General features: G+C 55.4%; 10 protein-coding genes across 10 annotated transcripts; 5 read left to right on the top strand and 5 right to left on the bottom strand.

Annotated features, from left to right (window-relative positions):
• Positions 1-57: 57 nt before the first annotated feature.
• WHR41_03416 (uncharacterized protein) lies at positions 58-2,449 on the bottom strand. Its single transcript, XM_069372022.1, has 6 exons — positions 1,817-2,449; positions 1,560-1,747; positions 1,426-1,510; positions 1,284-1,372; positions 523-1,235; positions 58-462 (listed from the first exon to the last, which is right to left on the bottom strand). The coding sequence occupies exons 1-6, from the start codon at positions 2,087-2,089 to the stop codon at positions 212-214; spliced, it is 1,599 nt and encodes a 532-aa protein (XP_069231198.1). The 5' UTR covers positions 2,090-2,449; the 3' UTR covers positions 58-211.
• A 192-nt stretch (positions 2,450-2,641) lies between these two features.
• Positions 2,642-5,647, bottom strand: WHR41_03415 (uncharacterized protein). Its single transcript, XM_069372021.1, has 3 exons — positions 4,840-5,647; positions 3,293-4,650; positions 2,642-3,236 (listed from the first exon to the last, which is right to left on the bottom strand). Exons 1-3 carry the CDS (start codon positions 5,549-5,551, stop codon positions 3,060-3,062), a joined length of 2,247 nt encoding a protein of 748 aa, XP_069231197.1. The 5' UTR covers positions 5,552-5,647; the 3' UTR covers positions 2,642-3,059.
• A 515-nt stretch (positions 5,648-6,162) lies between these two features.
• Positions 6,163-7,197, top strand: WHR41_03414 (uncharacterized protein; the record flags this gene model as incomplete). The annotated part of the gene is made up of 2 exons (XM_069372020.1): positions 6,163-6,866; positions 6,924-7,197. The coding sequence occupies 2 exons, from the start codon at positions 6,163-6,165 to the stop codon at positions 7,195-7,197; spliced, it is 978 nt and encodes a 325-aa protein (XP_069231279.1).
• Positions 7,198-7,963: 766 nt separating this feature from the next.
• On the top strand, positions 7,964-10,810 carry WHR41_03413 (uncharacterized protein). Its single transcript, XM_069372019.1, has 6 exons — positions 7,964-8,455; positions 8,513-8,690; positions 8,745-8,818; positions 8,874-9,032; positions 9,085-9,394; positions 9,453-10,810. The coding sequence occupies exons 1-6, from the start codon at positions 8,217-8,219 to the stop codon at positions 10,044-10,046; spliced, it is 1,554 nt and encodes a 517-aa protein (XP_069231195.1). The 5' UTR covers positions 7,964-8,216; the 3' UTR covers positions 10,047-10,810.
• WHR41_03412 (uncharacterized protein) lies at positions 10,373-12,059 on the bottom strand. The gene is made up of 4 exons (XM_069372018.1): positions 11,961-12,059; positions 11,132-11,757; positions 10,686-11,062; positions 10,373-10,614 (listed from the first exon to the last, which is right to left on the bottom strand). The coding sequence occupies exons 1-4, from the start codon at positions 11,981-11,983 to the stop codon at positions 10,522-10,524; spliced, it is 1,119 nt and encodes a 372-aa protein (XP_069231194.1). The 5' UTR covers positions 11,984-12,059; the 3' UTR covers positions 10,373-10,521.
• Positions 12,060-13,003: 944 nt separating this feature from the next.
• WHR41_03411 (uncharacterized protein) lies at positions 13,004-16,861 on the bottom strand (the record flags this gene model as incomplete). Its single annotated transcript, XM_069372017.1, has 1 exon — positions 13,004-16,861. The coding sequence occupies one exon, from the start codon at positions 16,859-16,861 to the stop codon at positions 13,004-13,006; it is 3,858 nt and encodes a 1,285-aa protein (XP_069231277.1).
• Positions 16,862-17,752: 891 nt separating this feature from the next.
• WHR41_03410 (uncharacterized protein) lies at positions 17,753-19,405 on the top strand. Its single transcript, XM_069372016.1, has 2 exons — positions 17,753-18,510; positions 18,568-19,405. The coding sequence occupies exons 1-2, from the start codon at positions 18,052-18,054 to the stop codon at positions 19,267-19,269; spliced, it is 1,161 nt and encodes a 386-aa protein (XP_069231192.1). The 5' UTR covers positions 17,753-18,051; the 3' UTR covers positions 19,270-19,405.
• Positions 19,406-22,587: 3,182 nt separating this feature from the next.
• On the bottom strand, positions 22,588-23,032 carry WHR41_03409 (uncharacterized protein; the record flags this gene model as incomplete). Its single annotated transcript, XM_069372015.1, has 3 exons — positions 22,588-22,750; positions 22,831-22,859; positions 22,919-23,032. The coding sequence occupies 3 exons, from the start codon at positions 23,030-23,032 to the stop codon at positions 22,588-22,590; spliced, it is 306 nt and encodes a 101-aa protein (XP_069231044.1).
• A 665-nt stretch (positions 23,033-23,697) lies between these two features.
• WHR41_03408 (uncharacterized protein) lies at positions 23,698-25,302 on the top strand (the record flags this gene model as incomplete). The annotated part of the gene is made up of 5 exons (XM_069372014.1): positions 23,698-24,098; positions 24,152-24,474; positions 24,527-24,825; positions 24,879-25,038; positions 25,097-25,302. The coding sequence occupies exons 1-5, from the start codon at positions 23,770-23,772 to the stop codon at positions 25,300-25,302; spliced, it is 1,317 nt and encodes a 438-aa protein (XP_069231045.1). The 5' UTR covers positions 23,698-23,769.
• A 483-nt stretch (positions 25,303-25,785) lies between these two features.
• Positions 25,786-27,011, top strand: WHR41_03407 (uncharacterized protein; the record flags this gene model as incomplete). The annotated part of the gene is made up of 2 exons (XM_069372013.1): positions 25,786-26,648; positions 26,703-27,011. 2 exons carry the CDS (start codon positions 25,786-25,788, stop codon positions 26,896-26,898), a joined length of 1,059 nt encoding a protein of 352 aa, XP_069231038.1. The 3' UTR covers positions 26,899-27,011.
• Positions 27,012-27,631: the final 620 nt, after the last annotated feature.

Raw genomic sequence — 27,631 nt, 5'->3', positions numbered from 1 at the left:
CGTCAGAAGTTGGTCTGTCGCCGTACTCAAGTTGGTCACATGGTCGGAAAGGAACGCTTAATCGAGGAATATCATCAAGATCTTGCGAATGACTGCGGAGTTACCTATCCTTCCATTCTCGCTTTATCATACGTGAAGAAGTCCCGGACCGCAAGGCTCGTCCAGCTAGCAGCATGAAGAGAGCACCGCCGGCGAGGTCTATCAACAGCTATCACACCTTCTCCACGTGCCTGGCCATCTCTGCCGCCTTCTCCTCCGCCTTTTCATTCATGCCAGGCTGCTCTCCCGGGCCAAGAGCTTTGGCTCTGCCAGCACCGATCTCCTGCAAGCTAACGCCCGATTTCCTCATTTCCTCGTACTCTTTGGCCAGCGCGGCCTCTTCGTCTCGTTCCTCCTGCGACATTTCCGGGCCGAGCAGGATGAAGAAGAGGATGTACGCCCACACGGCGCCCATGAAGATTGCTGTCGCATCAATGTCAGCGGTTTGATCAGGAAAGCGGTTGACCTGCGGAAGGGACCTACCGATGACTTTCCCGTAGTCGAATCGCTCCACACCGGACGGCGTAGGAGGCAGAGGGAAGCGCTCGCCAATGACTGACTCGATAGTAGCCGACGCAGACGAGGCCAGGTTACCCAGCTGATATGTCAAGCCAACAGTCAATGTTCTGAGGGCCGGAGGGCTCAGCTCGATCAGGTGAATCGGGATAGGACCCCAAACGCCGCCGACGAAGACCTGCTCAAAGAAAGTCGAAGCTATGAGCGAAAGATCGCGCGGCAAGATGTACGCCGGCACGATAGCGCCACCGAAAATGCAAGCGATAACCATCACCAGCCGGCGACCATAGTAAGTGGAGAGGTAACCAATGATAGTACTGCCGATCAGCGCACCGATCTGTCCGACGACAGTGATGACCGTCGTCTGGGTGGCGCTCATGCCCGCCTGGTTCTTGAGGAAAGTCGGATATAGGTCTTGGCTGCCGTGACTGATGCTGTTGAAGCCCGTCATCACGACGATCATGTATACAAGCAGGACCCAGTTGCTCTTGATCGCATGGCCAGCCTCTCGTCCAAAGGCGCGCATGTGCGAGCCTCGAGACCGTGGCTGATCGTCTTCAAGGAGCTCGGCCGCTTGTGCGGCTTTCGCCTCACGTTCGGCTTTCATCACGAGAAAGTGGTTGGTCTCTGGGAGATACCACCGAAACAGAATGATGAGGACTGGAGGACCAGCGCCGAACCTGTCAAGCGTCAGCATTGGTTCGCGAAGTGAGTTTGGAGTTTCTTACCAGAAAAGGCTGCGCCAGCTCTGTGCAGTGGTAGGCACCAGGGCGCGGTAAAAGATCGCCGCAAGCAAATATCCCACGGCGTATCCTTGCTACCCGACATATTAGCTCCGGCTCATGAGATTGTCTTTGATTCCTGGCTTACTTGATAGAGACCGGACAGGATGCCTCGAGCATCATACGGCAAATCTTCCAAAGCTGTTGCCGCAGCGGGACCGTAAAGACCGCCCCTTCATCCATTAGCTTGTAACCATCTGTTTCCAGACACAAGAAGCTTACATCGCGATTCCGTAGAGAGCTCTGACAGCCAAGAACTCGGAGAGGTTATTCGTGAAACCCGTCGCCAGCTCCAAGATGATGAACAGGAACAAATTGAAGATCATCACCCACTTACGCCCATACCTGTCCGAGATCGTGCCGAAGATCAAAGCTCCAACAGACCTGAGCATGAGCGTAATGGTAATTCCCTGCGTAGCAATTAGCATCGGCTACCACGAATATGACGATGGCGAGTCTTTATCAGCGGAACAACTCACCCAAGTGACCTCCGAGTTCTCGACACCAAACTCCTGCGCCACTTCGGTGACCGTCAACGAGACGGTAAAAAAGTCAAAAGCGTCCCAGGTCCAGCCGATAAAGCCGGCGCAGAACATCAGCCACTGGTGAGCGTCAAGCTGGCGCAGGATGCTGATGGGGTTCTGCATCTTGGCTCTCTGTTTGGGAGGACGCAGGGTAGGGACGCGCGAGAGGAGGTAGCGACCGATTTGGGAGGGGGAGTAAAACCACCCTAGGGCCATGTTGTTACGCATTCTGAAAGTGAGTGTGCGCAACGGCGCAATTGCTTGGTGAATCGAATTGGGAAAGAATTCTTGCGAAGTGGGAGTTGACGATCAGAGCGTAGGAGATTGTTGAGAGTGGACTGTCAAGAGCGACGACCCGTTCTATATGAGTGCCACGCTGCGCCGCGGAGCAATGAGAAACTCGGCAATTCCTCGAAGAGACGTGCGGAGATCGCCATGCATGCCCGTGGAATCAATCAAAACTCGGGAACGGTTCGAAGCCACGTGCGGAGACGGCCATGCATGCCTTGGAGAAATGTTGCAGGAAAGCCTCTGCAGATCATGAAGGTTGGTCGAAGCGAAAGTACTTATACTGCAACCAAGGTTCCTGATATGCTTGTCAGGCCTTCTAGTCAGCTCATCAAAGTCGACAATGAGATTGATGGGGCTACGGAAGTGCGATCGATCGCTTGTCCCGGTGTCTTTAGACCGGACTTGAAATCGACCTCATTGACCAGCAGCGCCAAAGCACGCGGTGCGCGCATGATGATCCAAGATCGGCAAGCCCCACGGGGTACTTACATTAGCTTTCCGTCTTTTCCTGGAGTATGTTTGAGAGGTGAAAAGAAGCTTTGTTACCGAACTTTCTACTACTACATTGATACCGATCGTGTGGGAAGCCTCGAGTGTGAACAGTTGTGCCTGAATGCTTTTTATAACGTAATTCATAGTCATGCAGTCCCTTCTTTAGGTGTAATCGCCGCATAGGAACGAAAAGACGTCGGCAAACTCCGTCACCGTTTGATTCGGAGCGAGGACGTATCTGCGGGGAACCCTCTCTGGATGTGCTCAGCCAAGCCAGACGGAGGCGCATTCAAGAGCTAGCGCACCACACCTGCAACCTCTTATGCGAGAGAAGCTCCACTTGCGTATGAGCTTGGAAGGTACCTGACTGCTTTTCCCGACCGGACTCTTATTCACCGATGTGGTGGCCAAGTCCTTACATCAGACAGCCATTCTTGCGGCTGGAGTGCAGCTCTGACATTGCAACGCGCTGCTTGCGACCGTTCAAACGGACAAAAGCCTCCACGACCCACTCGTACCAGACCTTCCTGTCGTCCGTCTGTCGCCACATGCTGACTTCGAGTTCAGCGTTGTCAGGCAGGTGGATAGGAGTCTGCGTAGGAGTTAGTAAATGCTGTAGGCGAACGCTGGAGTATCATGATGGCTTACCTTGAGCGGGAAAAAGATGGGGAACCAGCTGATCATGTCGCAGCTCTTGGCTTCCATAGTGACCGGGTTGGTGCTCAGCTCCACCTTTTCGCCGCTTTCACTTGCGTATAGCACCGACTCGAAATATCCGGCGAGGCCGTGACAGACTCCATGATTCTGGATGGTAAATTTGACCTTACAAGATCTCGAGTTGTGCTCGTTGCTTCCGTCTCCGCCGACGGCACCCCCAGCGCCGCCGTTCTCTGCACTACCACCTCTTCGAGCCTCTGCTTGGTCTAGAATGACCGTCGGTGCCGGGTGAGAAAACACCCAAGCATCTTGCACATCCGCCAAAGGATTCTCATCTTTATCGTGCTGAAGTGACAAGAAGTCGAATTGCTGGAACATAACGACGTATGGAATTTCCCATTTCTCGGTGCCTCCACGGCTAAGGAGATCGTGATAGAGGCGTGGTGTGGATATGGGCGTCATGTGTGCACTGTAGCTTTGAGGAATGTTGACGCCATGCTCTGGGTTGAGGACATGCTGCACGCCGTCAAGGCACTCTGGAGAGAGCTCGTTGTCTGCGAACGAGCCAAGTAGCTCAGAGACCAGGATGTCCACCTTCTCGACGTTACCGTCCACGACGGGGCCCTTCCATGCGCGCATGTCCGTCTTGACAATGGTGACTTTGTTATCCCACAAGCGGTCGGTGACGTTTCTCCTTTGCAGATGAACGTAGGCGTTCTGGTTTTTTTCGACGGCCCAGCACTTCACCTTGACGCCGCTTGAACGGCTCGCCAACAGCGCTTTCGATACCAGAGGTCCCCTGCCTGCACCGACTACCGCTACAATGATCTCTCTCTTGCCGCCGACTTTAGCCGAGAGATCCTTGAGAGCGAGAGCGACAGCACGCTCGTACCAGTCGTACTTTATGGGATCCTTTTCGAAGACCTCGTAAGTAATACTCTCCAAATTGTCGGACAGCGGCTGGAGTGGAGACTGCATGTAATCCTGGTACCCTTGTCCGAACCTTTCGATGGGCGCTCGCGGGGGCTGAGTCTGTTGCAAGTGCCGCAGATAACGCAAGTGAGGAACGGGGTCCTTCTGCACGAGGTTCGCAGCTTCAGCAGGTGTGGGCTCGGGAGCCGGACTCTCCGTCCTGGGCACGATGGGGTCAACATCGGCGAGGAGAATCCACGGCGTCTGGCGGAGGCGCATGAACTGCGTCAAATACTGCTGGTGGCTCTTGTGCAAAACCGGAAACCCTTTCGCGTTTCGCAGGAATGACGTGTGAGGGAAGATCATGCTTCTGACTGGCTCGGAATACCAACGAGACTGAACTTGCTTGTTGGGAAGCTGTCGTGGGATTTCAAGGGCTAAGAACGCAGGAAGGTCAGTAAACCGCTCCATAATTTGGCACACGCAACAGGTGGGTTGGTCTTACAGTAGCCCTGACTATCCATCCCCTCGGAAGAGCAAAGGTAATTTGACACAGCAGCGAATGTATAGGTAGTGCAGGGACCCAAAAAAAGTGGAATAGAAGAAATAGTAGAAACTCAGCTTACCGATTGAAAGTCTTGAGTCATAATCGCAGACAGTCCTGAGGGTGTCCCACGTGTCCCAGGAACTGAAGTCATCTTCGGAGAGGTCGTCTTCTTCAGGCAGGCTGACGTCTTGCTCTCTAGCAAGTTCAGCTAGGTGAGTGCCATCTCCGCTCTCCTGTTCAAGCTCTCCGACCATTGGAAGCAGAATATGGAGCTGGATGTACGGACCCATACCGAGAGCTTCAGAGACTGCACGGGCGTACAGGACAGTGTTGGAACCAGGGAGCGGACCATGCAACATCACATGCTGGATACCACAGAATGCGGCGTAGGCAATTTCTAAGTTGAAGACTTGCAGACTGACATTCGCTATCAGAGGGTCTGTAGAGCCTAGGTCGATCCATGGGCTGGAGACAGCAACCAGTGCAGAGTTGCTATCATTGGGCGTTAATTCGGTGTCCTTGGGTGAGAATGGAGAGATCAAGGGCACCGGGACGGCATCCGGCGAAGTTGCAGATGAGAGTTTCTGAAGGTGCTCCTCAACTTGTGTCGCAACTCTGGCTTGAAAGCTCGCTGTAGTGATTGGAGTGGTAAGCATATCATATCCAACATCTTGAGCGTCTCTCAAGGTCTGGCTAGGGCCATTCGGGGTGGCGCGGCTTGTCTCATGTTGGCCGATGAACCAGAGCTCCAGAAGTTCGGATGGTGGAAAGGTAGTAGTGGAAGAATCCATGATGGCCAGATTCTTAGCCCGCGAATCCTTCGGTGTCTTCTGCTTTTTGCAGCGTCAGAACCCTTCCAACGATGACCCGTTCAGATTCGACAGGCGATCCAATGCCCCATGAAGCTCTGTAGGATGAAAAAGTTGGCAGGGTCTTATTACGGGAACAGCCGCCCAAGACCCACCACGCCCGCCGCCGTCAACTATCGAAACCGACTACAGCATCCACCACCACACTCAGTCGACGACACCGGAGGCAACTTATTCCGCACGTTGCGTGTCGATTCTGTTGAGGTTTGTGCTGTCTGTATTCCTTGAGTTGCCTCGTAAAATGCGTGTAGTCACGTTGCACTGTCTGTCGGGGCTTCGGCGCTTGTCGCTCCGACATGTCGGTTTGTAAGGATCGGAATTCGTTTACAAACTCCATTTCTCGCGCCTATTACCCGTTTGGGACGCAACGACAGCACTGGACCTCTACGGTGATTGACGACGGAGTTAGCGTTGAGAGAATGTGTTGTAGACAGTCTGTACATAAATATGGCCAGGAATCGGTCTCTCCTAGAGCGTCTACTCTTGAACCACCACATCCCTAGTAGCTACAGGGCTTTGCGAACTTCGACACGATGCCCAACATGACTCTGTTCAAGCAGCTCTTCATCAGCTTACCATATCCTACCGAATCGTTTTCCGGAAAGACTGTCATCGTAACAGGCAGCAACAGTGGTCTGGGCAAAGAAGCCGCTCGTCACATTGCAAGACTCGGAGCCAGCACTCTCATTCTTGCGGTGCGGGATCTGGAGAAAGGCGAAGCTGCTAAAAAGGACATCGAAGAGACGACAAATTGTGGAGAAGATGTCATTAAAATCTGGCACTTGGACATGTCCAGCTATGCCAGCGTGCTCGCGTTCATTGAGCGAGCAGAGCGTGAGCTGAAGAGGGTCGACTGTCTGCTTGCGAACGCGGCAATCGCAACCATGAATTTCGCAATCGCGGAAGACAACGAGTCGACTGTGACGGTCAATGTAATATCGACCTTCTTGCTGGCGCTTGCGATGCTGCCGAAGATGAAAGAAACGGCGAACACGTTCAACACCCAGCCAGTCATCACCATCACCTCATCCGGAGCGCACGCAGACGCCAAGTTCAAAGAACAATCCGCTCCAGAAGGGCAGATCTTGGACACTATGAATGATGCCAAAAGCTTCAACATGATGCTGAGATATCCGGACTCCAAGCTGCTCGAGGTCTTTTGTGTCAAACATCTAGGGGAGCATCATCCGAAGTCGCAAGTCGCGATAAACAATGTTGACCCTGGATTCTGCCACTCGTAAGTCCCTTCCATGGATATACCTCATTGCCAAGATTATAAGCTGAATAATCGCAGGGGCATCGCTCGTGAGTTGACTGGAGTCCTGGCATGGGTCTTCTGGTTCAACAAGCTGATATTTGCGAGGAGTACTGAGTACGGGAGCAGAACTCTGGTGCATGCGGCGGGTCAAGGATCGGGATCACATGGTCAGTACCTCAGCCATTGCGCTAATGCACAGCCTGGCCCCTTGGTCATGGGCAAAGATGGCGAGGAGCTGCAAGAGCGAGTCTGGAAGGAAGTCGCCGGTAAGCTTGAGAAGATCAAGCCAGGCATCTTGAACAACATTTGATGGTCAGAGTAGCGACCGAGGGTATTGTCAACTCAAGGCTCTGGCTGCGAAGGAGGCACGATCTGCTTGATATCTCACGCGTAAATTTGTCTTCAGATCTTGCCATTGTATCATGACCGTAACCATCTCATGATACCGCCATGAAGTTTCGAAGGGTTCCAGATGAACTTTTTTCTCCGAGATGGTATAAATGAGTTGCAGCGTTTCTTCGGGCCGAATGCGTCACTGCGTACCAGATGCCATAAAGTGAAAGGCACTCGGGCAAAAGAAACGCCGAGCCGAGCGAACGACACCGACGCTTCGGCTGCGGCCAAGCTTCTCGCAGGGTGTTCACTGTGGCTTACGACGAGTATCTGAAGACTCAGGCAGATCGTCGACGACCAGATTTCTAGGAGTTGGTGACACAGCCTACTTTTCATCCCAAGGGTGCTTTGACTCGGCCACTCCCGCCATGGGGTATGGCAAGGCAACCACGAGACGTCTTTTATCATCAATGAGTTCGAGCATCCATTACGAACAGACATCCCGGACGCCACAGCAGCTTGACACGAGTCATGGCAGCTATATCAGCAGTCCGAACCTCTCACAGCAGCCCAAATCCGCCAGGCACCGAGCGAACGGTCACGAAGAGTTGGCAAAGTCACACCCGAGCGCCATCCGCCTACAAGAATCGCCCGACGATCCATGCCATGGCTCTTGGCGGAGGTTGTTTGCGGGGTTGAGTCTTGGTCGTATCTTCCTCTCTGTATAAGCCGTCGGCAATACCATTCCAGCAGTCTTAGTTCCGAGGTGAGCGGCCTACGGCGCCGGCGACAGATGCCACGAAACCGCGCTGTACTGCCGCGAGACAGGCGATCTTTAAATGATGGGGTCTGCTCCGATGTAGGTCTTTCGCTTTTTTTGTAGCATCGCGGGCTTGTTCATATCGGCCCTACTCATATTTTCGAGTCTTTTCGACTCAAAGTCCCACTGGCACCATAGAAAGCAACAGGTATTGTGCAAGGCCATTCACCACCATCATGAACACCAAACGGGATGTCGACATGGTCGAAGACAAGGACCGCGACAGCATCTCCCTTGACAAAGAGGCTCAGGTCACATATCAAGTCAAGCCAGGAATGACAGCAGACGACGCAGAATGGCTAGCCAACGTTCCACCCAAAGAACAAGATCGCATCTTTCACAAGGTTGACATACGCCTGGTGCCTATGCTCGCCCTCCTTTACCTCATTGCTCATCTGGACCGAGCCAACATTGGGTAAAGCCACTGATTCCATTGTTACAGTTCAGTTCATACTAATTCGTTCCTGAACAGCAATGCGAAGATCGAAGGCCTAGAAGCCAGCCTTGGGATGGTTGACACGGATTACAACGTAGCCGTCGGCGTCTTCTTCGTTCCGTATGTCCTGTGCGAAGTTCCTTCCAACTTGCTGCTGGCCAAGTTCAAGAAAGCAAGCTGGTACATGGGCTTCCTGGTCGTGTGCTGGGGTATTGTGAGTGAATTTTGCTTCGAAAGGTTGCCCGGCCTGGCATCTAACAGCTTCCAGATCATGACTTTGACCGGGTGTACGCAATCTTTTGGCGGGCTGGTTGCGTGCCGCTTTTTGCTGGGTGTCTTCGAGTAAGTACTACATTTTTGCAGCCCACGTCGGGTTATTATGCTGATGTCGTCGCAGGGCGGGCTTCTTTCCTGGTGCAATCTGGATTGTATCGGAATGGTACCCACCACACAAATCACAGATGCGCATGGCCATGTTTTATCTCTCTTCGGCACTCTCTGGTGCTTTTTCGGGACTTCTTGCTGCCGGGATTGCACAGATGCGAGGACTCGGAGGGTAAGCGGAGTCACTTTGAGAACTAACGGGTCCATTCGCTGATATTGTGCAGCTACGAAGGATGGAGGTGGATCTTCATCCTCGAAGGCATCGTGTCCGTAGTCGTCGGAATCAGCTGCTTTTTCCTGCTTCCCGACAACCCATCTTCAGCCAGCTGGCTCAAGCCTGACGAATCCCGCTTTCTCGACCTGATGCACACATCGACCCGTGGCAAAGCCGTCAAGCACGAAGGAGAGGAGAAGAAAAGCCACCACTGGAAGACGCTTTGGCAAGTCCTCACAGACAAGCAGATGTACTTCCAAGCGTTGGTCTTCGCCTCCAACTCTGTGCCGAATTACGGGCTGAAATTCACCATGCCACAGGTGAGTGGTGAAATCGGTTCAGACTTTACTCCAAGCATCGCTGACCGCACCCGCACAGATCATCCGCAACATGGGCTATACTTCAACACGAGCCCAACTGCTCACCGCCCCACCCTATGCCTGCGGAGCCATCGCCGCCGTGACAAGCGCCTACTTCGCGGACAAGCTGACGTGGCGAATGCCGTTCATCGTGGCGTCGCAATGCCTGCTCGTCATCGCTTACTCCGTCCTCTTCGTCTTCGCTCCCAACATCGCCGACAACGTCCCCCTCTGCTACGTTATGGTATTCCTGGCTTGTATCTCCGTTTACCCGATTTTACCTGGTTGTAACGCCTGGACGATCAACAATCTAGCCAATGCAGAGAAGCGCTCGATGGGCATAGCGTTCATGATCTGCATCGGAAACCTGGGAGGTCTTCCGGGATCGTTCATCTTCCTCCAGCGGGAGTCGCCGCAGTACCCGACCGGATTCGGCACCTCGCTCGCCTTCGGAGGGGCGGGGCTCGTCTCTGCGCTGCTGCTCGAATACTTCTACTGGTCACACAACAAGAAATGGGAGAAAGTGCCGGAAGAAGAGATCCGGGCCAAGTACAGCGATGAGGAGCTGGACAGGCTGGGGAACAAGAGCCCGCTTTTCAGATATGCGTTGTGAAGGGAGACTTTCGTGGCTGGCCTGCTCTCGAGAGCAGTCTCATGCCCTTAAACGAAAAGTTCAAGCGAGGCTCATGAACCGCCGTGGGGAATCATCGCAGCCTCCACATGCAGTGCGCCTCGAATTCCTCCCGACCCTGAAACAAATCGGTACAAAGGTTGCATGCGGTAGAATCTCACGGCCAGTACCGTAAAGACAAGTGATACCACTCACAGACAAAGATCGGTCAACTTCCTCGCGCCTCGTCGAGCTTTGAAACACAACTACGGTCTATTTCAGAAACCAAAATCTGCAGACCAACACGTGAACTGAAACGACGAAAGCCATATTCGCGACCTAATCCATTACCATTAAGCGTCCATATTGAGTTTCGATGTATATGCCTTATGTACTATCCCCGAACCAGAACCAACCATATCGTTGCGCTGCATAATCGCGCCCGCAGCACCTCAGCGCCTCTACTTCCGCAGTCACTCTACGAGATGAAAGTCGCCTCGGTGAACAGACGGCCCTCCTCCTCCTTGACCTCGTCGCCGACCTTGACCTTGATCGTGAGCTTGGGAGCGTACTGTAGTCATCGTTGTCAGCAAAAGCAATACAGCAAAACAGCCCCGATGTGCGAGGAAGAAAGCAACCAACCTGGTAGATGTACGGCTTCGTCCCACTCGCTCCTGAAACGATGTTCTTGACGAACTTCGGCATCTCGCCCATGACATCCACGCGATCGATTCTCTCGCCAAACTTGCCACCAAGCACAGCATCGACCTCCTTGCCGTCCTTCGACTGCCCGACCCACTTGAAAGTGGCAGCCTTGGGCTCCGGCCATGCGTTGTCAGAGTCGGGGGCGGTCTCGTCGTGGGAGACGGGCGGAAGGGCGTTGGCGAGGAGGATCTGGCCGTCGGTTGCGACGCCGCCGACGGAGACGACGGTGCTGCCGTAGGAGGGCGGGGTGGTGTATTCCATGTGGATGGCGGAGTAGGAGGGGGATTGAAAGTTGGCGAACGACCAGCGGGCGGCTGTGGAAGGTTGACTGTCAGCTCGTCCGCGTATGGAATAGCAGAGCTTGTGTTTCTTCAATCACTCACCAGCGAAGTGGGGCTTCATGCCCTGTAGCGCATGGACGAACATTCCCCTGCCCGCAAAGTCCACGGGTCCCTTCTGCGTGACGAACGAACCCGAAACCTGGCACCTAGGCCAGAAAAGGTGCTTCATGCGGCCCCAGGGGTTCTTCGGGTCGGTACCAAAATTGCTCGTGCCATTCTTGCCCACCGCGAAACCGGGCGCGGTCTGCGTGAAAGTGACGTCGACGATACAGCTCTTGTTCACACTGCTCTTGATGTGGTAGCTCTTGCCGTCCTCCGAAATCTCCATGCTGCAGCCCTTGCACGAGAAACCCTGCTTATCCTGACTGAAGGAGAAGTCGCTGAGGTTGTCGGAGGCCCAGAGCTCGGTGCCCTTCGAGGGGTCGATGATCTTGGCGTTGAATTGGGCGGTGGTGCGGATGCCGAGGACGTTGCTGTAGATGATCTGGACGAGGCCGAGGCGGCCGTCGTCGGCGGTCATGTAGAAGGTCTTGGTCTCGACGTTGGTCGAGTCCATGACCTCCCAGCGGAGGTCGTCTTTTGTGAGCTCGGTGTAGGGGACATCCTTGGTCTGCTGTGTGACGGGTTGGATGGCTTCGGGGCCGTACTCGCGCTCGGTGATGCCGACGCTGGGAGAGACGAAAGGTCAGCGAGGATTTCAGGTGGGCTGGCGGCTGGGGAATGTCGGAGTGCACTGAGGGTCGTGCTTGAGGGGTATGAGGGAGGAGGGGTTCATTGAGGGCTGCCGCTCTCAGGCGCAGGCACTAGGGCCGTCCTGTAGTCCCGAGCATGACCTCACGTGCCAACGCAGGAAGGATTGAAACGGACGTACGCGTTCTTAGCCCAGTTAAACATGATTGCTGCAATGTGGTGGTGTATGGGTGATTAAATGTCCAGACGTCGGTGGTCGAGAAATCAGCCCGCCTACCCTTTCAGGAAGGAAGCGCAGGGTGAAGCGGTGACGCACCGGCGCGGAGGCGCCTCCACCAAACGCCAACGCCGCGCTAAATCGACACCGAGCTTCAACCAAAAGCTTGATTGAACGCAAGCAAGTGTCGGAGTATGATTTGAACCTGGACCACGAAATCTACGGATTTTCTTTGCATTAACCTGGACTATGGAACTACCAATGCCTGCCCGTTCGTCAATTGCTCGATCGGTCGAACGAGCAAGGATCTCGGACAGGATGCTATCCCATGTCATCTCCTGAACAACGCCACGCTAAGGACTTGCTTCCATTCCCAATGCATCCAAGCTACCCATGCTACGCCAAAGCTCATCAGAGCAGAAGTGAAGAAGTAGGCCCGGCAGTGGTAGAAGCAGTCTGACCAAAAGCAGAAATATAAGCAAAAGCAAAAGTGAAAACACAAGCAGGCTCATCCGAGCATTAGGAGCAGTCAAAGCAGAACAAAAGCAGAAGTAAAAGCAGACCACCCAGAGCAGAAGAGAAAGCAGAAGAGAAAGCAAAGCCAAAGCCAAAGCCAAAGCCAATGCCAATGCCAAAGCCGCAGCCGAAGCCGGAGCCAAAGCCAAAGCCAAGGTAGAAGCAAAAGCAAAAGCCGGAGCCAGAACAAGAACAAGAGCAAGAGCAAAGGCAAAGGCAAACGCAAAAGAAAAGCAAAAGCAAAAGCAAAAGCAGGAGCAAGGGCAAGAGCAAGAGCAAGAGCAAGAGCAAGAGCAAGAGCAAGAGCAAGAGCAAGAGCAAGAGCAAGAGCAAGAGCAAGAGCAAGAGCAAGAGCAAGAGCAAAACCAAAACCAAAACCAAAAGCAAGAGCAAGAGCAAAACCAAAACCAAAACCAAAAGCAAGAGCAAAGCATTCCTTTTGTCCTCATCATCAGAGGCCATCATTGCGACTCCTCTTCCCAATCATCACCTCACTGCTCGTTCCGGTTCGCATTTTGACCCCGATTACCACGCCTTCCACCCCTCCTTCCACGGGGTGCGTTTTCCCACCTGTTTGGACGACGCTGGCCACCCTGCCCGTAAGTGCGCCGCTGGTCATCCTGGCCGTAAGTGCGCCGCTGGTCATCCTGGCCCTGAGCAGCCGGGGCGGCCTGGTTTCGATTGCGCCTCGCCATGCCATTGCCCTGCCCGCGGGCACGGCGCTGGCCACGCTGCCCCCGAGGAGCCGGGGCGGCCAGAAGATGATTCTGCCCCGCCACGCCATTGCCCTGCCCGTGAGCGCGCCACTGGTTCTCAGCATCGTACAACTCCTGCTGGTATCTAGCCAGGGCGTAATCGTTTGCCTGAGGCTGCGGGAACTGAGGCTGCGGGAACTGTGGCGGCGGAAAGTACGCCGGCTGATATTGGGGTAGAGGTAACTGGGGCTGTGGAACCTGATCCTGTGGAGCCTGAGCCTGTGTAGCCTGAGCCTGCAGGAGCAGGCCTTGCGGGACATGGACCCCCGGGAGTCGGGCCAGAGCCTGCACAAGCTCGGGGGTGATGTGGAAATTGGGGATGGCGTTGTCTTGGGGATTTGCAGGCGGTGCAGGAGCAATGTTGCCGTCGCCGATGCCTAGCATGCCCGGAACATTGTCGTCGGCGGGCGCAGGCGGCGCAGGAGCAATGTTGCCGTAGCCGAGTCCACGCATCCAAGGGGCATTGTCGCCGGCGCCTGCAGGCTGTGCTGGGGCGATGTTGCCGTAGCCGAGTCCGTGCATCCAAGGTGCATTGTTATTGTTGTCGGCAAGTGCAGGCTGTGCTGGGGCGATGTTGCCGTAGCCGAGTCCGTGCATCCAAGGTGCATTATTGTTGTTGTCGGCAAGTGCAGGTGGTGCTGGGGCGATATTGCCGTAGCCGAGTCCGTGCATCCAAGGTGCATTGTTATTGTTGTCGGCAAGTGCAGGTGGTGCTGGGGCGATATTGCTGTAGCCGAGTCCGTGCATCCAAGGTGCATTGTTATTGTTATCGGCAAGTGCAGGTGGTGCTGGGGCGTCGTCGCCGTAGCCGAGTCCGTGCATCCAAGGTGCATTATTATTGTTGTCGGCAAGTGCAGGCAAAGCTGGGGCGTCGTTGTCGCGGCCGGCTCTACGAAGACGTGGATCATTGGCGGCAGGCAAAGCTGGGGCGTCGTTGTCGCGGCCGGCTCTGCGAAGACGTGGATCATTGGCGGCAGGCAAAGCTGGGGCGATGTTGCCGTTCCCATATCCTAGCATGCCGGGGACGTGGGCGTTGTTGTCTGCAGGCTGAGCTGGTGCATTGCGATTTCCGTTGGCATTGGCGGCACCACGTGGGTCTGGTGCATTGTTATTGTTATCGACGGGAAGGTTGAGGGGAAAGTTTCCACCGAAGGCAGGGACTGGAGGGGGTGCGTGACCGTCGCGGGCAGGGTCCGCGTTGAGAGCAGGCCGGCCCACTGCCTCGGGCCTATAAAGCGGGTTATCGTTCTGGTTCCTGTTCAAGTTGTTAGCTTCTCCTGGGTGGTCGATGTCCCTGAAGCGTTGTGCCAGTGCGATCCTGGGTCGAGGATCGTTCCCAGCTTGCTCGGCTGGGGCTGCATCTGCTTCCGCTACTACTGCTCTGCCTGCGCCTGGTGGGTGCTGATCGTCGTCTTGGGGGTCCTCTCCCACCCGGGCCAAACGCAAGAGTTCCTGAACTTGGGCCGGTTGCACGGGGCGGTCCTCAGCGATTCCGGCAAGAAGATCGTAGAGGTACCGTACTGCTTCGATCGGGGGCCCATCACGTCTCCTGTGGCGCACCGGATTGCCACCAGCCGCATCGTTCTCGACCTCGAATTGCCTGATGTCAGCTTCGGGTGGCTGGAAGCCTTCATTTCCGGGCTGCGGAACTGGTGGCTCAAAGCCACCAAGGAATTCTTCCTCATCCATAGGGTCAACGCCAAGTCCTTGTGGTCCAGCCTGGCGGATGCGCTCGGCGGTGGCGTCATTGACCGCGTCTGACATTCTGATGTCGAGGTGGTCGGGGTCGACGTTCGGGTTGGCGGCGAGGATTTCAGCTCTGGCGGCCTCCTGGGCATCTCTGATCTCCCTCTCGTGACGCTCTTCGAGGTTGTCGAACAAAGGGCACCTAGCCTCATTGCCAGGTCGAGGAACGTTGTCTGGGTGACCACCAAAATGATTGTATTCTTCCACATTTTCCGAACAAACGTAGCACTGCTTGTTGCCACAGCTGGGACAAACCATCTTGTTGCAGCCGTACTCTTTGATGAACGGCTTCTTGCAGCGGTTGCAAGTGCGAATCAAAGCGGCGGTCATGGCTTCTTCGATCTTGTGACGGGTCTCGATCGCGTTGTCCTTAGCATGTTGCTCGCATGAGAGTGGAGTGTGACTGATGGCTTTGCAGTGACGGCAGCTGACCCTTCCGCAGGCGGGATTGGCGCATTGGAACTCGAAGTCTTCCTCGATCGGCGGCAAAATCACTTTGTACTCGCAGAAAGGGCATTCTGCCAGGCCCTCCAACTGAGCTTCACGGATATCTTTCTCTCGCTGCAAGGCGCCTAGCTTCTCCAGAAGCTCCTTGTTGGGGAGCAAATTCATCTGAGCAGGGTCAAAGCCCGCACCGCAACCGGCGGGGCAGAGGATGGGGCACCGGGCGTCTCCCACCTGGACCTTGACATAGAGCTCCATGCAATCCCAGCATGTGAAGTGAGCTTCGTCGCCGTTGCAGTGAGCCTGCCTGTTCATCGGCATGTGATCGAAGCACACCTGACAATTTGCTGTACGGCCGTCGGCGATGGCGCGCTGAAGGTTGTCAGCCTCTAACTGGTCGATCCTTTCCTTCTCTGCGCGGATCGCACGATCTATGGCCACTTGCTTGCGCGCAGCAGTCAGCTCGTAGGGCAACTGCGCCCAGCCCGAATTGATGGCAATGAATTCTGCACTTGCGTCGTTGATCGGAGGACGACCATGGCGGCTGACGTGGGGGTCCGTATCGTTGAGTTGGGCCAGGCGAACATACGCCTGGAAAAAGCGTTGTTCCTCTTGCGCGATACGCTTGATGTCGGCGCCGCCGATCTGAGGGAAGTCCGCCTTGAGCATGGACTTGATCGTGCCTCTCGCGAGTGCTGGCAGCGCAACTCTGTCATCGCTCTTCCACCACTCGAGCTCCTCGTCCACGATGTTCGAGCGCTTAAGTCCAAGTGCTGGGAGATCCTTGGAACGCCTTGGGTAATCCTTGTTGGAGAGCATCTTCTCGACGATCTGGTCTTCGCAGCATGCCGCGGAAATGCCGGGGTTTTCATAAGTGAGTAGGAAGTACAGAAAGACAAGATAATTGGGCCAGGCATCCGGGAATATCTCGTAGAGGCGTGCAAGCACGTGATCGAGAATGAGGTAACAATTCCCATCTGCGAAAGCTGCATCCTGAGAATCACGATCTGGCATGAGCACATCCCCCGCCGGCTCCTGGTGTGCGCCGGCTCGTTGTTGTGGTTCATTGCAGGCTCCAAGCACGGCCCGATTGAAGAATCGATTGTCCAAGAAGTTGTCGTCGTTTGCTCCAGGGAAGTTGTGAATTTCATCCTCGGGTTGGGCTCCAAATGCTACTGCCGCTGCTAACGGTGCTGCTAATCCGGGTAGTGCGACTCCTGGGCCTGCTGCTGCCACTTCTGCCGCTGCTGCTGCTGCTGGCGGGTTTGCTGCTGCTCTGTCAACTTCATCTTCAAGATCGTTGCCAACCTGGTAAGCGAACGCGTCCGGTGGCTCGTAACTGTCGTCGTCTGAGTCGTCGACCGGATCAATGATATGCGGGTGCTGCTGACGCTCGGCAGCCATGACTGCGGAGGCGATCGAGTCTGGTGTGAGCAGCTGAAGGTCAAGGAGAGGGAGATGGATCAGAAGACGCTGACGGTAAGACGCGAAAGCGCGAAGGTCATGCGGCGCTGAGACTCGACAAACGCAGGTGAGCGAAGGTTGCCGCTTTTCGGAAATGTGTGCTTCGTGGAATAGGCACAGTGGAAGTCTAAAGCATCAGTGCGCGGCAAACGGGCTCTCGGATAGTATACGAAGCGGAGTAATGTGCAGCGAGAGTGGCACGCTCTACACGTGGAGGGCGGCGGCGCGCGCCACTCGGTCGGCGCTGCGACGCGGGTTGGTGGAAGGCAGAGTGACGGATTGAGCGCCGGCTCTGTGAGCAACGAGGACTTGACGTTGTGGCGCTGGCGGTAGGTTGATGTGCGGTGCGTGGGTGGGTGTCAAGGTGGAAGCGGGAGGTTGTGGGAGGTTGTGGGAAGCTGTGGGATGTTGTGGATGAGCAAGTTTTGCAGCCTCCTCGCGCGCGGTGGTAGGTCTGGGAAAGAGCGACCGCGCGCGTCGCACCTGCCGAAGTTGAGCGCTGTGGGCGCCGCGGCAACGCGCAGAGATGCAGGTGGAGTGAGGCGAGGTCTGGAGCCTTCACACCTGCGCCGCGAAGGGTCTTGACCCGTCCTCGACCATCGTCTTCGCCCGGCGCCCAAGACCACCCGCAAGCCACGGTGGGTGTGGCAGCCATCGCGTTTCATTCTGTCCACGCACGGCATGCCAGAAGGCATCGCTGGAGGCAGAGCGCCCGCGGTGGTCTACTGGCTTCAGAATGAGCCCCGAGGTGCTTCACTTGTCAGCCGTCACTCGCCCGGCGCCTGCAGGCTGTAAGGCTGCCGTCTGCACCCTCCACCCGCCACTGGCCGGGGAGTGATGTTCCCTTGAGGTCCAGGCAGAGGTCCCAACCTTCGCGGCGGCGTCGGGCGGGCCGAGCCTTATTTCCATGCAGACGAGCGGAGACTGTCCTTAGCGGCAAAACATATGGGGCCCCACCAATCATCGGGCGTGCCTTTGATGCGCCCTACATGCCAATGTCACCTCGCTCTCCGCCGCGGCGTGCCTCTACACTGGGGTCACTAGATCCGGGAGGGCTTTCTGGACTTCTTGCTTATCTTCATACTCACAGTCCGTGAGGCCCATTGTCGCATCTCCAGCTCCAGCCCGCCATGGCCTCCCTTCCGGATAAGGACTCTCCGGAGCTCCACCTCGTCGTCGCCACCGCCGAGGAACACTATGCCCAGACTCATGCCAACAGCGACGAATGGCGCGGTGCCCTGTCTCTGCCTGCCTACTTCCGTCGTGAAGAACACCTGCTCAACCAGGACCTGACGAAGAACGGCGGTCTCACGCCTTGGCTGCTCGTCCACCAACCAGCTGGCACCAGTAAGAACGATAGAAAAGTGCTGTGCGGCTGTGAGACCATCAGAAAGACAGCTCTGGCCGCCGTCAATGGCAAAGTGCAAGATGAAACCGCCCACGGCGTTGCCAGCGTATTCTGTCCGCCGCAGTTCAGGGGCAAGGGATACGCCGGTAGAATGATGGCCGAACTGGGCGAGAAGCTGAAGGGCTGGCAAGTAAAGGATCAGCCGGCCCTTTTCAGCGTCTTGTGGTCGGACATTGGCAAGGTTGGTGGAGTGTCTTCACATACTCGTTCGTTGCTTTCCTCGCTCATCGCTGTGTAGGATTTCTACGCGGCGCGAGGATGGAAAGCCTTTCCCTCATCCCACATCTCTCTCGCCGCCGGCCACCAGCCTCCATCAAGCCTTCCTCAATCGAAACCTCTCAAGGCCGCCGACCTGCCCGCCCTCTGCGACTCCGACTCTCAATCCTTGCGAAGCCAGCTCTCGAACGCCGCCAAACCCACTGTTGCCCTCCTCCCCAACGTCGCAACTCTCGCCTGGCACCACGCACGCGAAGAGTTCATCGCGAAAGAGCTCTACAACCGCAATCCAGAAACGAAAGGCGCTCTTGTAGAGATCGCCCCCGGCCGCCGCGCCTGGTGTGTTTGGACGCGCGTGTGGACGAACCCTGCCGACGACGACGCGAACACGCTTCACATTCTGCGCCTCGCGATCGAAGGCGACGCCGCGCAAGACTTCGCCCCCGCTTCTGAAGACGGCGTCGTGAATGTGCAGGGCTCGCCGGTCGTGGATGCTATCGCGGCGCTGTTCGCTGCTGCGCAGAGGGAAGCGGCGGAATGGGAGATGGAGGCTGTTGAGTTTTGGAATCCGACTTCGGTGGCGCTGGCGGCGGCGAGGAAGATTGATGGGCAGTCTAAGGTTCACGAGAGAGAGAAAGCGAGTATCTGCAGTCTGAGATGGTATGGTGAAGGGGACGGTGAGGATTTGCAGTGGGTTTGTAATGAGAAGTACGGGTGGTGCTAGATGAGCCGCTACATGTGAGACACGACGAATACAGTCATAAATCGAAGACGCTGAAAGATATTGTAGGCCTTGCATATGCTTCAGTCAGAGGAATAGAAACCGCGCACGCGTAAACATCATCACATGGTAGAAAACACTCTCAATGCATCTCCGCCATGAGCGCCCCTCACGAAGGAGCTCCACCACGAGCATCCCCCATATATAAGTTCTCCTCCCAAACTGACAGTTTGTGAATACTGGGTTCGCTTCACATTTGCACAAACGCGCCCACAAAAGCCTGAGGCCAAAACTCAGTGAAGCGTGGCCTCCCACCTCACCCTGGCCGTGGAGTTCATCACAATCGCTTTGATCTACTTCACTTACAGACTGTCAAGCGCGTGGTGGTCTGTGCGTCGCGGGCACATACTCAAAAGCCTCGTCGGCCTCACAAGCTCTCGCTCACCCACGAAACTTTTCGAAACATCAAAAAGGAGCTTTCACTTCAACCGCTCTTCTCCTGCGCTCTGCAACATCAAGCAAACTCAATAAGTCTTTTCCAGCTCATCAACTCGTCGAATTCAACGTGAGCATCAAAAGCATCATGCACTCTACTCTCAAGGGCGGCAAGCCCCTCGGCACGGTTCCAGAGTGCGACAAGGAGGGCAAGAACTACTCTTCTCGCACTTCCAAGCATTCCAACAGCAAGGGCTCCGGCTCCGCCGCCGCTTCGACTCAGCAGACCGGCGGTCTTCCCGGCAACGACCACGCCTTCGACTTCCAGGAGTCGCTCGTCAAGGTCGTGCCGCGCGCTAGCACCCGCCCTGCCTTCACCAACGCCGACAAGCACAAGAGCGCGTGGAGGATTTACGGCGAATCGATGAAGGGCAATGCCGCTGCGGAGATGGAATCCCACGCTCACACTGGCTCCGCTGGTACAAAGAAGGAGCCGCTTGTCTACGACCATAGCGCGTCTGGCACCAAGAAGGACGCTCAGGTTGACATCAAGAAGGTCAAGAACGAGCACGACGCCGACGGCGACATCGGCACTGCGACCAAGGAGCCCGTCCCGGATAAGCAGCCTGTTCCGACCACCACGCCTGTGACTCCTGCCACCCTCGATCCCGGCTTCATCTACGTTAGGCACTCCGCCTTTACTCCCGAGGAGTTCGAAGTGATTGGCGCCGGCATGGAGATCCCCTCTGCTCGCAACGGCAGGGAGGGCGATGTTCTGCGTTTGGCGCGCGAGGGTGGCAAAGGCTCCGGCCTGAGCGGTTTGAGCGTCTGGGAGGACGAGGAGGCTGAGGAGGAGTGGGTGGAGGGATGGGATATGGGCGGTCTGGGCGAGGAGGATGTCCAGTTGAAGGAGGGGATGAGAGGTTTTGGCGTTGATTGGAAGAAGGGGCTCTGAGGGGCTTTGGTTTGCCCACCATCTTCGCTTTGATGATGGCGGGCTGCCACCGGTTGGACATTCGTTGGAGGAATGAGCGGAGGTCGTTGGTCGGTCTTGGAGATTAGGCCATGGCCATTGTCCCGCTCGTTCTAACATCCGAACGATCTTTTGGATCGATCATTTTCCTTTCTTTCCTGAACTCGCCCTACCCATGATGCGTAGCAGCAAACAAGTTTAGCAGTTTCGGTTGATAGCTTTGCAATTGATTGTCATGAGAAACCCGAGTTCTCAATGCATGTTTCCCGTTTCTCTCTCTAGATTCCTTTCCCTCTCTACTGACAAGCTCTCCACTCTAGAGCACTGACTTCATTTTGCACGTGTTGGTGAGGACAATGACATTGTCTTTGAACGAAACTTGATAGACAAAGGCATCTATGTGAATGTGACAAAGAAGGCAGCGACGACAACACGGCTTTACGTAGTGTTTCATTATCCTGGCACAAAGACACTCAAGGCATGCCTCTGTAAGGCACAGTATATGTAGGAGCAGCTCACTGCGTTACAGAATCCCTTTCCTTCGCCACGCCTGATCGCGGACGCGCAGAACACGATCATACCTAGCAGGCTAAGTCTGACCCAACAGTTCCAAGCTTCCACCAAACCGATCAGTCGTCAACCCCAAACATGGCTAACGCTAACAGTTCCAACGCCAGCGGACTCGCTGCTGGATCCAACCCTAGCAGCTCAGGTTCGAAGAATGTCCCCACGGCTCCGGATAGTATCGCTTCCAGGGTGACCCGATACCCCCGATCAACCAGGAAGAAGGCCTATCAGGCCATTCCACCTACTGTTCTGAGGACTCGTGCTAACGTTGCCAGCAGTGCGAGCCCGATTGTCAGCTCCCCGCTGCTCTCCGGAAATTCACAGTGGCAGAGCTCCAATCTCCCTTCCACCCCAAAGCTCTCTCCCATGAGCGAGTCTGACTACAAGCTGAATATCTCCTCCACCATCCCCTACCTGAACTTAGATGACCAGGTCACCACAGGCGACGGCAGCGTGGACACCGATTGGGTCGAGGCGGGCTACCGTCCCCAAACCCCAACAACCCAGGTACGTGGATCCACCCCTACGGCCTCGCCGCCAACGCCGAGGTCCCGCGCGTCGACAGCAGAAGGGTTAAGCACCCTAACAACACGCAGTGCCTCGCGAACAGCGGCATCACCCAGACTACCCGGTACCCCGTCTCCACCTCTCCCCGGAACAGTGTGCACGAAATCCACGCCACTCTCGACGTGCTCGCGCATACCGAGAGGCGCGCTCGGGTTGGCGGCAAGCTAGTCGGATCGCCGCAGCCGACGTTCCGCCACGTGATCGATACTTCCAAGATGCAGTTTGTGCCGTTCAGCTATGACGCTACGTTCCAGCCACGGACGGCCACGGCGAGGGAGAAGGAAGGCGAGCCCGTGAGTCCGAAGACGATCCCGATGGGGTCGGAATTGAGTGAGAAGGAGAGAGAGCAGCTTGCGAAGATGTTTGTTCTTGACGACTCGGAGGGTTGAAGTGCGACAGTCGATCTTGGGAAGGAGCTCCAGACCGAAAGGTAAGTATCAAGTCCACTTGGTTCTGGCGGTGTAGGATATAGTGTGTTAGCTGATGTGACAACAATACAATACAAAAACATCCCCATGCCTGGATTCGGGCATCGGCTATGAATATGCTCGCATGTAATCTCGGAAATGAACCCCCTGTGACCAGGCCCTATCCCCCTTGATCAACATGATGTCTGTATCGTGACGACGGATTTTAGTAGCTGGAGATGGCGATATGCTAAGTCACAACCAACCGTTTCATTTCAACTTCACCTCTACTAGATAATGAACTCCCTTCTGAGCCTTACACTCGCTCATGCCGAACTTGTCGCTGCAGTTTGCGGGTCCAAGAGCTCATGGTCACTTCCCCTTGTATGCATTCCGGGATGGAAATTCGATGAAGGTGCCGTCGTCGTGGACGTGGACCGATGTGACTCTGGTGCCCTTGGCTGTGTGATAACTGATGGTGATGACATCTTTTTGATCGCTCGGATCTTTCGACGATTTATGAGGCTGGGAACCCCTGTATGGATCGCCATGGCACGGTCAGTGAATCGCCCAATGGCTATCATAGTTAGAACGATCACTTCTGCAGAGGCGTACTGAATTTTTGCGTCTTCAGCTTTCGTGTACTGTTGCTCGAGGTCAGGATACCTGAATACCACGTTGGACGCGTTGTTGTGTTACCTGCCTTCCTCTCTATTGCATCGCTTGCTTTGTTGATAGCGTCTTGGTAAGACGCCGGAACCGCGGTCTTCGGTGTGCCCCCAATGTATTTGATTAAAAGTGGCGTCGTTCGCTGCATCTTGAGGCAGTTCTTGGAGGGCAGTGTCGGATAGAAGATCGAGTGCTCTTTGTTCGCAGAAGTGACTCAGTCTGGACGGAGTGAACATGAGCGTACCTCGAGCCTTTTATTCTCAGAGAGGGGCATCTGACGTGTCTCGAGTTCCGATCCAATAGTCATCCTGGCGGCTGAAGTTTGGTGCGGCGCCTGCTGGCAGGGCCAACATGTATGACTTTTTGCTGCTAGCGGCACACAATACAATCATCCCCACGAAATGCAATTTGCCTGCATTGGGACGCAGTCGGTGCAAGCGGGATACAGGACGAAGTGAGGACCGCAGCCTAGCGTTTACCGCGCGCTAGGATATAGATAAGGGTCGACGACGCTGGTAACGAATGTCTTTGTTGCCATTTGCTGATTCTTCGAGCAGCCCAGAGACTGCCTCCGCCGGGCAGTCGAAGTATGGTTGCCGCTACGAGGGCCGTGGTAGCGCCGTGTTTGACGCTACGGTGCGCCTCGCGGCAGATTGCCTGTCGCGAACGGGACCTTCGGCTCCCTACACGATGGTTGGTCGTGCTTTCGCCGCGCAGGCGAGGCGCGCAGAGGACGAGCCGAGCCGCTCGGCCCCGGCCCAGACTTCAGCCGCCTCGCGGCTTCGGGTTCGAGGTGCTCTCGCTTTCCCACCTCACCCTACCTACTAGCCATATATGCCAGGCACCGAATCGATGCTCTCCTAGCGTGAAGCAGCTTGGGGCTCGATGATGTCCCGCACATTTAAAGCTGCACAACCGCTGGGAGTCCGTCTTTGTCACCAGCGATTGACTCGGCCTCACCGAATACTGCGACTACGCCTGCGAAGCATGAGCTGCTCTGTCCGAAGTCTCGCCATCCAACCTCGTGTCTTCCCGACCAATGGCTTTCCCGTTCTTCCGATCGAATCCAAATTCGAAGAAGAAAGGCTCCAAGGCTACAAGGCTGAGGATTACTACCCTGTGCATCTTGGCGAGGTGTTCAATTCAAGATATCAAGTGGTTGCAAAGCTGGGTTTCGGCACGGCTTCGACTGTCTGGTTGTGCCGTGATCTCCAGTTGAGTGAGCTCGGACGGTCGTACTGCCGTCCTCTTGTTAATGACTGTCCAGGCAAAACGTGTTGATCACGCTCAAGGTTTGCGTCCTAGGCGCAAACACATCACAGGAAGTGGCAATTTCACATCACTTCAGATCCATCGATCATGGACAGCATCCTGGAATAGCGCATCTACGGGTCGCTCTAGATCAGTTTCAAGTCCAGAGTCCCAGCGGAACACACCAATGCCTCGTGTTCCCGGCTTTGGGGATGAATTTGGGGCAGTTACGAGACCTGTTTGAGGATAGAGCACTCGACAAGACTCTTTTGCAAAGGTTCTTGCTTATCATCTTGACTGCGCTGGATCTCATGCATCAAGCAGGGGTTGTGCATACAGGTCCAATTCCAAATCTCAAACTTTCTTGAACCCTTACTGACAACCATCCCAGATTTGTCGCCCAACAATGTTCTTGTTGGAGCTGACGAATCCGTCGTGTCTAAAGTCGAAATCGCTGAGCTCGCTGAGCCTTCGCCGCGCAAGCTATTAGCAGATCGCACAATTCACCTTTCGTACGCTATGCCGACGAGCTTTGACCCTCCAGTGATTACAGATTTTGGCGCCGCTCGTCTAGGGGAGCCGGGCCAGAAATACTCAGGCGACGTCATGCCTGCTGTCTTCCGAGCGCCAGAAGTAATCGCCGAAATGGAATGGGATTGCAAGATCGACATCTGGTCTGTCGGCGTCATGGTATGCACAATGACTGTCTCCTGCCTCGACTGTACACTAATACTTGCGTAAAGATCTGGAACTTACTAGAAGACGGGAATCTCTTCAATCCCGTCAAAGATGATCATCTCAACGATGAATTCCACTTCGCTCAGATGATCTCGCTCATGGGACCACCTCCGAAGGCATTCCTGGAACGCAGTGATCGATTGCGCAGGTATTGGGACGCTGAAGGTGAGATCTTTGAATATTATGTTCACGCTCGTCTTTTCCTCTTGGCTGACAAGCGAAGGTTGTTGGATTGCCGCGACACCAATACCTGATCAGACTCTTGAGTCACGGGAAATGCGTCTCAAAGGCAGAGACCGAGAGTTGCTGCTCGCCCTCATGCGCAAGATCCTGAGATGGCTTCCGGAGGAGCGACCGTCAGCTGAAGATCTCTTCGAAGATGCTTTCGTGATCCAGTTCACGTCCAACAAGAATTCTCCTGCTTCATAAACACAGGAAGCGATGAAACTTGCTAAATTGCAGCCATCCGCATGAGTGGTTAAGACTGTCAATTGATGGCCGCCACACACTTCGGGGCACAGAGCCATGGTGGACAGAAAGTGGTGATGATGCCATCAACAAGCTCCCCAGGCCTTCGTTGTTGATGATCATACAATGTTCTCAACGCCCAAGTCTTGTTGTGAAGCAGGGACACTTTTTTGCAATCCGTAAGCCGAATGTGTCGTTGTCTATATCTATGGAGCAGATCGCAAAGACCGTGTCATTCCATGAAGATACTCCGCACTTGGAGATGCGGTGTTCTTGTTCGGAGCTGTCGGTTCTGTCTCCACGCGGTGATCTCGAATCAACGTCATCGGCCCACATCTTTGTCGCTATTCTTGACAACTTACTTAGTATGTCGTGTATGCATGCGTTCAATACTACTACTGAATAGCTTTTGAGGATATTCTCCCAATCTTTGATTCTTCCGTTATGTCAACCATATCGCAGAACATAGCGGGTCCGCGCCCAAGCGCGCACCTGCACACAGCCAGCGCGCTGCGCGACCTCGACAAACTCCGTCCAGATGTAGTGGGACTCTCGAAAGCGGCAATCTTGCCTTCACTAGGAGTACATGGCGGCCTCAGTATCATAGCCTACGGCATCGCTCGAGCGACCAACCGTGTCGAGCTAAAAGACTACCTCTGGCCGACCGGCATGGTGATCAACGCCTGGTGGACCGGCATCGGTCGACACATGTTCGGCAACCCTCAAGTCTCCTTCGGCGAGGCCTGGAGCCGTCTGAGCTATAACCAAATCGCACTTTTGGGCGCCGCAACAGCATGGGGCGCCCGCCTGACGTACCGGATCGTGAGCCGCAGCCTGCGACGCGGCAAAGACGACCCTCGCTACGACGACGTGAAGACCTCATCTGGCTTCTGGAACACCGCTCCTTTCACCGTCTTCCTGCCTGAAGCCGTCTTCCAAGCTCTCATCACACTACCTCTCACGCTCCCTCTCAGCACTGATCACATTTCCGGCATGTACGGCGCGTCGCCTGCCTGGGCTGGCTGCTTCCGCTGGGCGGCTGCGGGTCTGTTCACGGCGGGCTTGACGATGGAGACGCTCGCGGACAAGCAAATGGAAACTCATAAGCAGCAGGCAGAGGAGCATGGCGAAAGCAAGTTGTTACGTTCTGGCGTCTGGAGTATCGTTCGCCATCCGAACTACTTGGGTGACGCGCTTTGCCACTTTGCTTTCCCGCTCTGGAATCTGGGATCTGGACTGTTCAGCCCGTGGCAGCTGCTGGGTCCGATGGCGAACTACGTCTTCCTGCGTGGTATTGGAGGCGACAAGTGAGTTCAGCAGGACCGGAACGATTGAATCTCTGTTTACTGACGTTTCTGTAGGCAAAACGAGGAGTACCAGCAAGAGCGGTACTCGAAGGAGAACCCGCCCAAGTACGCTCAGCTGAAGGAGTACCGCGAAGAGAAGAACAGCTTCTGGCCTGGCTTCAGGGAGCTCGTCAACCCGTGGACTCTGGTCTGCATCGGATCTGGCCTGGCGGTAGCCGGAGCCGAGTTTTTCTACGAGGCATCCCGCTGAGGTGATATTATGCACCTTCAGCCAGCAGAAGAGCCTGTGCTGGAAGCATATGTAAATCAACATTGTACTATCATGACTGTGTATCAAAATCTATCCAGATTGCATGAAGATCGCCCCGGTTTTTTTTCCCCAACGTTGATCCCGATGTGTGACGGCTTGTGAAAGTGTTACAATCTAGAAAGAAGAAATGGATCGCAAGGTACCCTGGCAATATGTTCTGTGTCATGCTTGCCGTCTGATCATCTTCACAAAACCATCCCTGCGATCACGTAGCTTCGATGCCCCATCATACTGCGGATGCGCAACCTTCGGAGGAGGAGAGATCAGGTCGAACGACCGCTTGCGAGCACCGTCCGAAGGGGGCGGCAAAACACTCGGTGGCGGCGACATTGGCTAGAAGTTACGCTCTTCGAGTATAGGTCCGTGAGGCGGAAGGACCTTTGGGGGTGACGACACCGGGTCGAATCCTCGTTCCTTCACTTGAGGTCCTGGAGGTGGAAGCACCTTTGGAGGCGGCGACACCGGATCGAATGTTCTTTCGCGAAGGTTTTTACTAGGATCTTCATTCTCATCCGAGCGGGCCGAGACAGTCTTCAGCGGCGAGTACACAGGCTGGAATTGCTGGTCTCTCGAGTCTAGCGCAGGGCCAGCGGCTTGAATGAAAACATCGTTCTGGCCAGGTTGGCCCACGGGGCGTGCAGCCGTCCGGGAGATTGAAAGTAACGCGATTACC

The sequence above is a fragment of the Cladosporium halotolerans genome (genome assembly GCF_011745625.1).
Source record: "Cladosporium halotolerans strain TM138-S3 chromosome Unknown Sca8, whole genome shotgun sequence".
Taxonomy (NCBI): domain Eukaryota; kingdom Fungi; phylum Ascomycota; class Dothideomycetes; order Cladosporiales; family Cladosporiaceae; genus Cladosporium; species Cladosporium halotolerans.
Note: the sequence above shows the minus strand (reverse complement) of the source record. Positions and strands in the feature narration are given on the sequence as shown.